At 37.2% G+C, this 12,887-nt stretch overlaps 1 protein-coding gene across 1 annotated transcript; it reads right to left on the reverse strand.

The window, feature by feature from the left end:
* Positions 1 to 1,261: 1,261 nt before the first annotated feature.
* On the reverse strand, positions 1,262 to 3,475 carry LOC129244357 (E3 SUMO-protein ligase ZBED1-like). Its single transcript, XM_054881976.1, has 3 exons — positions 3,188 to 3,475; positions 1,612 to 3,108; positions 1,262 to 1,276 (listed from the first exon to the last, which is right to left on the reverse strand). Exons 1-3 carry the CDS (start codon positions 3,362 to 3,364, stop codon positions 1,262 to 1,264), a joined length of 1,689 nt encoding a protein of 562 aa, XP_054737951.1. The 5' UTR covers positions 3,365 to 3,475.
* Between the last annotated feature and the right edge of the window lie 9,412 nt (positions 3,476 to 12,887).

Consider the following 12,887-nt stretch of genomic DNA (forward strand, 5'->3'; position numbering starts at 1 on the left):
CCTTTGTTTAGCTCTTTTATTTAAATCGTAAAAAAGGCAACAAACAAACTTTTTACGAGTAGTAACGGTTAACTGACTGCAGTATATCCTGCATAACAAGTTGGCTTCCATGCACAGTTATAGAGGTTGGTAAGCGAAATTACTTTTGTGGTTTCAGCGTTTAATGTTTTTTGAGTGACTTGAGTTTCACGATAAGCTGCTTATTATTAGTATTTTTTTTTTTAATTTTAAAACACAGATACAGCTATATATGTGTATGTATGCATGTGTGCATGTGTGCATGTGTGCCTTGTAAGTGTAGCGGAAATTTGCGGTTTATCCTTTCAATAAAAGTATCACATTACTAATTGCAGTTTGATGGTCTTGTGTGAAAAGGTTTCTTATAAACTCCAACAAAGCGAAGAATTTAACGTCCAGGGAGCACAGCTGTTACGATAACTCCATCGACATTTTTTTTATCGGAGGAAAAGATTTACTTTCATACTCCATAAAGCTGATGTTGGAATAAATAGAAAATAAAGTGGAAAAGAACCTAGTAGAGAACTAAACCTATTGATCTTCTTTTAATTTTCCACTCCTTCTTCTAAACTAAGCTTGAAACCTTTTCTGATTCGGTGCATTATACACGCGTCCAATTCCCCACGCCATTTTCCCAAATGGTTCGTACAAAATGTCCTCCGCCGTTTTATTTATCTGTAGGATGTAGTTCTGGCTTCCATCTGCGTTCACTGATTTAGCCACTTTCAACACCCTCCAGTGGTCGGTAAGTACATCTTTATTCTGCATCAATATTTCAGGTACGGTCTCAAAATTTAATTTTCAATTTTTATGGACAAGATTTTGCTGGCGCAGGTCGGTATTAGGGATGTGACCTCGAGTCGAAAAAATCGATCATTTAATAATCGATTTTTTTCGTTTCAAGATAAATCGATTTATAAAAAATCGATTTTTGAGGGAATAATCGATTTTTGTGGATATTTCGATTTTTTAATACGAAAAATGCATATTTGATATATAAGTATGAAAAAATATCTAAAAGGACGACTTTAAGATTATAAATACATATTCAAATTAATGATACATATATACATTTTTTAGTACTCTTAAATATTTTATTGCAGTAAAAATAATACAAAACTATAAGAGTACAAAATATAGCAATATAACAAACAAAACTAAGAAAATAAAAGAAAGCTATCTTCAAGCTTTTAGTTTAAGTAATAAAAAAATTCAATTAAATAATTGCCACAAATGTTTTGTATCAATTAACATTCGACTAGAATCAAAATAAAATTAAACGATTAATTTAAGTATTAAATATAACGAGAATTGTTGGGTATGAAAATTAAAAAAGAAAAGGAAGCTTCCTCCAAACCTCAAATCAAAATTTATCAGAAACTTAAAAAATTATTGCCATAAATCTTCAGTCAAAGAGTTTAAAAATAATAGTTTTGGTAGTCGCTTTCCTAAAATACGGTTTCGAGTTTTTCTGACAATATTCCCAGCCTTCGAAAATAATCTTTCAGCTGGTGCAGAAGTGGCCATCACTGAGAGGTGTTTCAAAGCTAAGTCTGTTAATTTTGGAAAAGTTTCCTCAGAACTTCTCCATACATCGAGAGGGTCTACTTTAAGATTTGATAATGGCGCTGCGATATATAAATCTATCTCTGTATTTTTTGTCATTGACGTATTAGCAGCCATTATTTTGTTATGGTGTACCTGCCATATATCTTGATCGTCGCTGGCAACTTGTGATGAAACAGATGATTCAAAATCGGTCACCAGTATAGTATCATCATTCCTAGTATTTAAACTTAGGCATCGGTTGGTATAATTAATTGTTTTTGACAAAGATAATGGCTCATCTAAATGAATTTTTTTGAATCTAGGATCCAAAAACGTTGCGACTGAGAAAAGGTGAACTTTCTGTATGTTTTCAAATCTTTTTTTTAGTTCTGTTTGCAATGAATATTTGAATTGATTGGCCAAATCACTGGTTATCGGTATAGCGTCTAACAAAGTTCTCAAGCACTTGATAATAGGTATAGCTTTACTAGCTGTCACATATTTTTCAGCGCTCATTTCTTCGGTAACATTGTGAAAAGGCTTTAAAACTTTTCCAATTTCTTTGAGCACAACGATTTCGTTTGCTTGAAGCATTTGGGGTGCATTCGGATGGTTTATTAAAATAGATCCAATTGTGCTGCTCATTAACACAAAACGTTCAATCATAAATAATTGTGAGTTCCATCTTGTAGACACATCTCCGACCAAATGCTTCAATTTTCCTTCAACAACGCTTTCCTGCATTTGCATCTGTCGCAATTCTTCAGCGCCTACACCACTTTGGTGGAACCAAGTTACGATTTTTCGTACTTTATCCAAAAAAAATTTAACATCAGAGGAACTCACAGAATTTTCAACTACTAGATTCAACGTATGTGCTAGGCATCGAATATGTTTTGCTCTGCCGAAAGTAATCTCAATAGCTTTAACCATGTTAGCGCCATTGTCTGTAGTAACACTCACAATTTTGTCATGCGACAAACCCCAATCTTCACAAACATTAAGAACCATCTCCGATAAATATTCGCCTGTATGATTGTCATGAAGCGGTTCACATGCGATATTCACCGATTTCATTTCAAAATTTTCTATAAAGTGAACAGTCACGCCTAAAAAACTTCTTAACTGCATATCCTTCCATTCATCTATTGTAAGATAGACGTTTTTAACAGACCGTAATTTTTGTTTAATAAGGGTCTTTTTTTCGTCATATTTAGTATCAATGAGATCTGTGATAGTTTTACGACATGGAACCTTGTACAAAGGAACGATAGTTTTCATTAGCTTTTTGAATCCTGTTCCTTCCACCATATTGTAAGGAAGACTGTCCCGGCATATCATTTCTGCGATGCTGTTTGTTATTTGTTTATTTTTTTCTCCATCTGAGGCATATGCTGAAATTCTTGAAAAAGCCGCTCCGATAGTTGATCTAGCCCGTTTTGGAGTTAACGACGAAGCCTCAGTGTCTGTCAATGGCGAATGCACCAATGAATCATTATGCCTCAAATTGGTAGTATCCTGGACATCAACTTCATGTGAATTCTGCGGTGATAAAAATAAAAACAAAATATAATTTAAAATATTTTAAATAATAACTATTACATCAAATAATGAGTTTTACCTCGTCAGCTTGTAAGACATCAGAATGTTTTCTTTCCATGTGCTGTTTCAAGTTTGTAGTGTTATTGCATGTTTTTAACTCTTTTGGGCAGTATTTACATTTTGCGGTTGCATTTTCCTTCCTTATTGTAAAATACTTGCGCCAGCAGCTTCTGGGTGTTTTAGCAGCGGAAGACATTTTTATGGTTAAACCAATATTTATTTCGACACTTCAAAGCTTCCAAGAAATAAATAAAGGCAGGATCACAATTCATTACATATTTGTACGTAAAGATGGCACTGATTTTTATCGACTTGTTCACATTAGTTAGCTTACTTATCCATTTTATCATCCGTCGCACAGATGGCACTATTTACAAAAATCGATTTAAAATGTGTAATTCATATAATCTATTTATTAAAAATCGATTTTCGCCTTTAATAAAATCGACTACAAAAAATCGATAATAAGAAAAAAAATCGATTAAAGAAAAAATCGATTATTTTTTAACATCCCTAGTCGGTATTCCAATCAATACAGCCTGAATCACTGTGAGTCATTTGCTATTGCGATAGAAAGTTTTGTGCCGGGTCTTTGTATTTCAATTCCCGTTCACTCTCTCTGGAAAATCGTCAAGTGACTGAAAGAGATTTAGTAGAAGCCCTAGGCATCTCATTGGGCAGTGTAACCAATATTTTGAGTGAAGTATTGGGTTTCAGAAAGCTGTGTGCACAATGGCTGCCGCATTCGCTAACAACGGAACAATTTAGAGCGTTTTCGAAAGGATAAAGTGGATTTTGTGCGTCGATTTATCACTATGGTTGGGACTTGAGTCTATCATCATGACCCTAAATCAAAGCAGGAGGCTAAAGAGTGGTATGAACCTGGCTCTTCGGCTCCGAAACGAGTTCGTTCCCAGAAATTGGCCAAGAAGGTGTTAGCATCAGTTTTTTGGCATGCGAAAGGAATTTTGTTTGTGGATTACTTGCAAACTGGTAAACCAATAAATTATGAATATTGTTGTAACCTTTTAGACCAACTAAAGGAAGAACAAATTCGTGCAAAAGAAAAAAATTATATCTAATCAGCACAATGCACCGTGCCACAACAGGCTTTTGACAATGGCTAAAAGCCATGAATTGAAGTTCGAATTTTTGGAGCATCCACCAAATTTACCAGATTTGGTCCCTTGCCATTTCCATCTGTTTCCATACCTAAAAAAATGCATGCTTGGAAAGCGTTTTTCATCAAATGCTGAGGTCATAGCAACTAAGGAAGCGTATTTTGCAAAAGATGAGATGTGTGAGAAAACTTGGAAGAGTTCGTCAAATGGTCAGCTTTTTTAAGCAAAAATTAAAAGTTAGGTTATTTTAATGTAAACAAAGAAGATAAAAGAAAAGAAAAACTCTATTGAAAGCAAAAATCTAGAATTTCGTCAGCTCAACAGCTGATTGTGTCAAATTCAGTGACAACAGCGAAGCGATCGGCGAAATGAGCAATATTCTCTATATCCTAAATCGTGCAGAAAGAAAACTTTTCGACTCATTTTTAGAATTTAAAGAATTCGTTGCGTGCAAGTATGCAATGTATTATTTGCCGAACGAAATGCGCAAACTTCTATATTTTCTCAGTTGCGTTTTTTCCTGAATATTCCTGAACACCCACAAGAGTCGAATTCCACTTAATAAAAAATACATACACGCCGGTATTCGCGGGAACGAGAAAGCTGACGAACTTGCCAAAGAAGCTTCCAGACAACCGTTACATCTATCCGAACACTTCATCGATAAAGACATTAAGAAGCTCGTAAAAAAATATATTCAGAAATGTTTCGCTAGCGATTGGTGTAGCTATCATCACTGCTACAAAAATTACAACCCTAATGGGGAAACTCCGATATATACATCTAATGTATCATGCGGCAAACTCAAAATATTTGTTCGCCTTAAAATTGGACACACACTCACCACACATGCACACCTTTTAAAAGGCTCCACAAAACAAACCTGCTCCTTTTGCGGCTCTACCGACAACACCGTTCTTCACCTTCTGGACGAATGTGCTGGACTCAAACAAATAAGAACCTCCATTTTTAACAATACCAAACCATCATCCTACCTAAAGCTTCGCGATATCGATAGTATTAACATCATTTATAAATTGATTTATCTGTGTAAGATACCTATGTATTTAACCATTATTTTTTCTTGTAATATATATATCATATTACTTTTAATATATGTATGTAAACAATCCTTGTTGGACATGATACAAATGTTCGTTAGTGAATATACGGGCGTACATCTATGCGCTTAATCGTACATACGATGAGCGTATATATGTTACACACACATGTTAGTACGAATGAACATGAGTACCATCAGTCACGCATTTGCCAATAACTTTAAATATTTTTAAATCCTATTAGACTATTTTTTTCCTTTTAGCAATAAGCCGAAGGCCCTGGTAGCCAGCGCTGTAATATTATAAGTGTAATAATTATTAATTAGTTGTTACTCTTTCTAAATAAATAAAATAAATAAATAAAAAATACATACGTACATGTGTATATACAGTTAGGTTAGGTTAGGTTTAAACGGTTGTCTTGTGGGACACACTCAGGCTCATAGCCCATTGTGATGCCGCCTAAAACCATTGTGCGCTTTTCAAAAATTTTAGAAGATCTCCTATTTCTGCGGAACTGAGATCTTCCAATTCGTTAAAAAATTGTTTGCCTAGAATAGCAAATCTCCGTCTGGATAGAGCAGGACAATGGCACAGAAGGTGCAAGATTGTCTCCTCTTCTTCCTCATCAAGACAACTTCTACAGAAGTTGTGTGCTTGCACACCCATCCTTTGGGCGTGCCTACCTATTAGGCAATGTCCCGTTATGACTGAAATCAGTGTGTTAAGACTGTGTTTATTTTGGCTTAGCAAAGATTCTGTGCGTTTAGCACTAAGAGTCGGCCACAATTGATGGGCGATTTTGCAGGTGGCTTCATTACGCCATCTTTCGTTTGCTTTCCTTACGATTTCTTCAAGGATAAGTAACTTGCATGTTTGTAAGGGAATGCCTATGTCATTGTCTATGCATTCATCGGTCAACTTGGTGCCGAGTTTTGCTAGTTCATCGGCTCTATAGTTACCCTCAATGTCGCGATGGCCAGGAACCCATATTATCCTTAGGCGATATGACTCAGCCATCTCGTTAAGAGATGTGCGGCATTTCATGGTATTTTTGGTATTTCTATTACAGAAAAAAAACTTATACTTCATAATTATTATATAATATAACATCTTTTATTTAATAACAAAAAACGTTTCTTCATAAGAAAGATATGGCAAATTAAAATAATGCAGTTACAGTTTTGAGGTCACAGCTTAAATGATGCACTAAATTAAAAGTATGGAAAAGAAATAAACAAATTAATATTTCGATTTCATGATTACGGCTTATTCTTAGTGGGTTCTTTTGGTTCAGAACAGCTTTTAATCGGGAATTCATACATTCTATAAGTTTTGCTGTATAATCGGAACTAATTTTATCCCATTCTTCCTGTAGTGCCCATTTCAGATCGGGAGCATTAGAAATATTGTGGTTTCTTATTTTATTTTCAAGCACTGACCACAAATTCTCAATAACGTTGAGATTTGGATTCTGTGCAGGTGTCTGTGCTACATGTGGGCAGCTCCAGATAAATCAAGTATTTACAATACCAGACGTATGCTTTTGATCGTTGTCTTGGTAGAACCTAAGCGAATCCCTAATGCCCATTTTATCCGCACTTTGTACTATGTAAATTATCTTTTTGCAGATCCAGATACATCTCTTTATTCATGTTTCCTTCGATAAATGTTAAATTTCCGACACCTGAATAAGACATGCAACCCCATACCATCACACTACCCCCGGCGTGTTTAACTGCAGAGCGCCAATTACATGGCTGAAGCGCGGTGCTTGGTTTTCTCCAAACGCTGGACTTCCCGTCAGACCTGAAAATGTTAAATTTGCTTTCACCCGCAAAAAAAACGGACTTCCAGAACGAAATGTCTTTGTTCAAATGTAGTCTGCAAAACTCTATTCTTTGTTTTTTATTACGAGCATTAAGCAACGGCATATTTCATGCAGTCCTTCCATGAAAATTTCTTCGCGCAGAACTCTACGGACAGTTTCAGGGTTACAGATCTTGCCTAAGTATTTTTCGACTTCGTGCGTTAATTTTTGAGCGCTTAAATCGGGGTTTTTCTTTGACTTTTCGAACAATCTACCTCTTATCTGCATCATTAACTATCCTGTTTTCGTGGCAAAAACTTTCTAAAGGGGGGTTAAGTTTCAAGGGCCGGTATTGATTTTGAATAAAATACATTTTTTTTAAGAAATTATGCTCATTTCTCTTTATTATAATAATATTGATATGGCTCAATTACGCATGGAACAAAATATCGGCCAAATGGCCACCACGGCCTCGGCGGCACACCTCTATCCGATGGTCCAAATTTTCGATGACGCTGAGGCATAATTGAAGTTCTATGGCGTTAATGTGCCGAATTATCTCATCCTTTAGCTCTTGAATTGTTGCTGGCTTATCCACGTACACCTTTTCTTTCAAATAACCCCAAAGAAAGAAGTCCACCGGTGTCAAATCACATGATCTTGGCGGCCAATAGACATCGCCGCGACGTGAGATTATTCGGCCATCAAATTTTTGCGCAAAAGAGCCATTGTTTCGTTAGCTGTGTGACAAGTGGCACCGTCCTGCTGAAACCACATACCGTCCACATCCATACCTTTCAATTCGGGCCATAAAAAGTTCGTTATCATCTCACGATAGCGAACACTATTCACAGTAAATGCCTGACCGGCCTCATTTTGGAAAAAATACGGCCCAATGATGCCGCCGGCCCATAAACCGCACCAGACAGTCACTCTTTGAGGGTGCATTGGTTTTTCGGCAATCACTCTTGGATTATCATTCGCCCAAATGCGGCAATTCTGCTTATTTACGAATCCGCTGAGGTGAAAATGTGCCTCATCACTGAAGATGATTTTCTTCCAAAATTGGTCATTCACTGTTGCCATTTCCTGCCACCATTCTGACCATTGACGACGCTTGAAATGGTCAAGAGGCTTTAGTTCTTGAGTCAGTTGCACCTTGTAAGCGTGTAAATGCAAGTCTTTTTGCATAATGTTCATCAACGACGAGCATGAGAGGTGCAATTGTTGGGCACGACGACGAATTGAGGTGGGCGGCTCTGCAACCACACTATCGCGAACAGCAGCAATATTTTCTAAAGTACGAGCTGTATGAGCATGCACTGGTGTTTTCACATCTCCTACAGACCCGGTTTGCTCAAACTTTTGCACAATTTTTCCGATTGTACGCACATTGGGACGATTAAATTGACCGAAAAAATCACATTTTGATTTGAACGCCCGTTTTCATAATAAGCCTGAATAACTTTAACGCGTTGCTCGATTGTGTATCTTTCCATGGTTCAAATTGAGTTAGTCTAAAATTTAAAAATATTGAATGAAATGCAGAACTTGACGTTTAGGTGTGGTTCACATTCAACATCGGCCCTTGAAATTTAACCACCCTTTATAATGTGCTGGACAGTTGAGGCACTAATAGCAACAACTTCTGCAATTTTTCGTTGACTTTTGCCCTCTTTATAATGACGAATAACGTCTTCCCTTTTTTCAAGTGAGGTCCGTTTTTCCATTTTAAAAATTTTTAATTTTTTCAACTTTTCTTCACAAAATTTTTTTGAGAATGACTTAAGATGTTAAGCTAAATAGAAAAAACTACATTTTACCGTTATTGCATTCTCAGAGAAAATATAAAATACACTGCATCATTTAAGCTGTGAGCATATTTTCATGAGAAAACTAGATATTTGTTTCTATATTTTTCAGCAAGCTTTGTTTTTGTTCTTTCTGCAGTGGTACATAGTACATACATATCTCATTACAAGTTGTATACATTTTTTTATTAAATTTAATAAACATCGAGGCATTTTCTATAAAAGTATTAGGTGCATCAAATAAGCTGTGAGTCACTGTATGTATTTATGTTGCTCTTCGAATGTAATGCTTCTTAATTCTTTCACAAATCTTCTTGTTTCCTTTGGACTAGAAATTAAGCTGTCAATATTTCAAACGTAGCTATAAACTGTCAAAATGTAGACACAATTTTAGCGAATATCACCGTCGTTCCCATCGTAAATCAGTGCGAAGTAGTTTTCCCTACAAACAATATATCAATCACAGCTCACTTGCATACAAAAATTTATCAAAAGTTGCTAATGTCCTTTAAAGTGACAAAAGCAAGCGCTGTGTCTAGACGGAAATGCTCGTAAATTTTTCTGTTAAAATCTTTTTAGTGTAATAAATACATAAAAATTAAGAAATGAAATCCACATTAACGCCCATAAAAATTTGGAAAATTGGAAAATCAGAAACTCTAACACAAATGCGCACATGTCCATCAAAAATGTGATAAAAATCATAAAAATGCGATTAAGGATGCGCCAGCGGTTGGCTGCATTCAAAGCCAAACCAAACGAAGAGATGCATGGCGCGCACAATAAAGTGTGTGTGAGAGAGAGAAAGAGAGTGAAAAAGAGTATGCGTGTCGCATGTCGAATGGAATGTTGCAATTTTATGACCAAATAAAATTTTTGATACCAAATGATGATGCACCGCGAATTACGAACAGATTCATTGTAGAGACAGCGGAATATGAAAGGACATGCGCCCGTATGTTGAGAGGAAGTGTTGAAATGTCGTTGGCAACTGCGTAACATAGTAGCCGAAAGTGAATGTGGAATACAAGCGCACAACAGTCGACAGCTGTAGAATATTTTTGGGGATATTTTATTTTGTGAAATTCAATCATAAATAGGCGGAAGTTGGTGGCACTAAAAATCAAAGTATGATATTTATGAGGCAGTTTACTCGAATTAGGAAATTGAGAGGGAGTGAAGATTGAAGTGTGACTTTTCGCAATGAAAAATTGAAAATTATATCTTTATACTCGTAATTGACTTATTATCCTGTGTAAGTAGTTATTATTTTCGTGCTAGCATGGCTTGGCTATATGGCTGTTAAGCTGCAATACTATCGGCATACGCAAGCAATTGTGCAGAGCGCTTAAGTTCTGCTGCTCGCACGATCTTTGCCAACATCAGGTTAAGGAAGTCACCCTGTCTAAAACCTCGTTTGGTATCAAACAGCTCGGAGAGTTCCTTCTGCCTTCCCTAATTCTGATGTCGCTGCTGGTATTGACCAACGTCATTTTGCATAGCCGTATTAGTTTCATGGGGATATCAAATTCAGACATAGCGGCATACAGGTAACTCCTTTCTGTACTGTCGAAGGCAGCTTTGAAAGCGACGAAAAGATGGTGTTTGCTGATTCTCCTTTCATGGGACTCTTCCAAGGCGTATTGTGAATATCTGATCGATTGTAGATTTTCCAGGTCTAAAGCCACACTGATACGGTCCAATCAGTTGGTTGGTCCTTACAGGCGATATTTCGAGACGAATTCCGCTGTAATTTGCACAGATTGCAGTGTCCCCCTTCTTATGGATTGGGCAAAGCAGCTCACCAGCTCCTCGGCGCTATGTTGGAATAGCTCAGCCAGCAGTCTGTGGGCTCTCGTGGCTTTGTTGTTCTTTAGCCGCATTTTCACCTCGCCATGGTCGGGTAGCGGGACGACAGTCCCGTCGTCAACGATTGGGGTATCGGGATCTTCACATCATCTGTGGCATGCGCAGCTCTCACTATTTAACAAGTTCGAGAAGTGTTCGCTCCATAATTTAGGTACGCTTTGGATGCCAGTCACCAGATCTCTTTGTTCTTAAAGAATAACACCCCGACCTTGGAACCTGTTGTAAGCCGCCGAACTTTCTGGTAGAATTTTTGGGCGTTGTTTCTATCTTGGCCAGCATCTGGAGCTCCACGCATTCGGCCTCTCGTTTCTTCTTTCTGATAATTCGTCTCTCTTCCTTTTTTTATCTCTCGGTAGAGACCCGACATGGCTCGCGTTGCGCCCGAGTGTGGATATAATGTGGATACTCTTATTAATTACACTGTGCGATAGTTTTATGGCAACTCAACTCAACTGGGACTTCGTTCTCAATGCATATCTAACCAATATTAAAATCTCTAGGGATTTTCAAAGGTTAGCTCAAACTTATTTCTACTGCCTAAGTAAAATTTTTCATATCCCAGCCTAAGTTGTTTTAAAAAAGTGGAGGAAATTGTTAAAATATGAGTATCTGCTTGAGCGAAATAAAAGTATGCATCAAAATTTCTAGGAAAATATTTTCGTAGAACATTTTGACCCATTAAATCCCACTTAAAATGATCCTTTATTGACTCTTACTTCAAGAAACCAGTCAAAAATAAATTGTGAAAGTCTTTGTTCTAGAAAAATATTCTTCGGACAAATTTGTTAGGGGTAGGTAGATAGGTGAAATGGTTGAAGTGCCGGTCTGGCACTCCTCAAGTAGCTCCAATAGGCAGATATCTACAGCCAGCGAGAGCCGATGAGATTGGCGGGATTTAGGTTGGCGCACTGCCCCAGGCTGTCGAAGGAAGGAGCACCCAGTGACGTTAATCGTATAGCTGCCAAACCCGGACATTTACAGAGAAAGTGCTCAACAGTCTCCTTCTCTGAAAGGCCCCCACAGCTTCTGCAATGAGAGTTAAATTGTAACTCTAGCTTTTCCGTGTGTGTGACGATCGTCCAGTGACCGGTAAACACAGCTACGAGTTTGGAAATTGAATGGTGAGGGGTCCAAAGGGCTTTCTGAGTCCTTCGTATATTGTATTGGGACCAAAGGCTTTTCGAAATATCACATGAAGAAATGGAGCTCCATCTTTTCTACGCTCTCCGGAGAAATAATTTGTGCATTTCGCCTTTAACAACTGTCAGGGGGATGCCGATGACCGGGTGGAAGGTCTCTGAGGCCAATTAAGTCCCCTTCCTGGCAAGCTAATCAGCCATTTCATTTCCCTCTATGTTCTATGTCCTGGAAGCCAGATCAGACAACCGTTACCTGCATACCCAAGACATTGGATCTCCTCCTTACAGGAGTTTACTAATTTCGTTCTGCACCATGGCATCGTCAGAGCCTTAATCGCGGCTTCTCGGACAAAATCTAGAACTCTAAAACTCTCAACTTAAAAGTCTTAAAAAACAAATTAATATAACAAATATGTGGCAAGAAGGAGCATCAGCAAAACGCGAATTAAAAAAAAAAATTTTTTGCTGCCACAGAAATTATCACAAATACTTTACGATAACTTCCAGCTCAAATACACATAACTGTAACTCAAAATGCTAGTAAATGTGTAAATTTCAAAAGTCAATAAAGATCATTAGAACTGCATTTATCAGATAGAATTGAGCAACATTTTATACGACTATTTAATAATTTGTTTTTTTTTCTCTTTCAATATTCACTCAGTCCTTTGATTGAATGTTTTGCCATTTCAAATCTCTAAATAGACTTTGATTAACTATTCATTTCTCTTCCAATAAATTTGCGATTTTTCAACAAATCCTCGACCGATTAGCGACGCCCCTTGCGTTTACTTTGACCATTTGCCATTGCTTTAGGCAGCTGATCGCCGATTTTTCATTTCTCCAATTGCTCGACCGCCATTTGTCTTCCAACATTTACTGCATTTACAGTCCACAACAAATCGTGT

Source organism: Anastrepha obliqua, chromosome 4 (assembly GCF_027943255.1).
Source record: "Anastrepha obliqua isolate idAnaObli1 chromosome 4, idAnaObli1_1.0, whole genome shotgun sequence".
NCBI classification, from domain to species: Eukaryota; Metazoa; Arthropoda; class Insecta; order Diptera; family Tephritidae; genus Anastrepha; species Anastrepha obliqua.

Coding starts and splice junctions, on each gene's coding strand:
- LOC129244357 (XM_054881976.1), bottom strand. CDS start 3,364: ATGTCTTCCGCTGCTAAAACACCCAGAAGCTGCTGGCGCAAGTATTTT. Junction 3,109..3,187: donor ATGTCTTACAAGCTGACGAG/GTAAAACTCATT, acceptor TTATCACCGCAG/AATTCACATGAAGTTGATGT.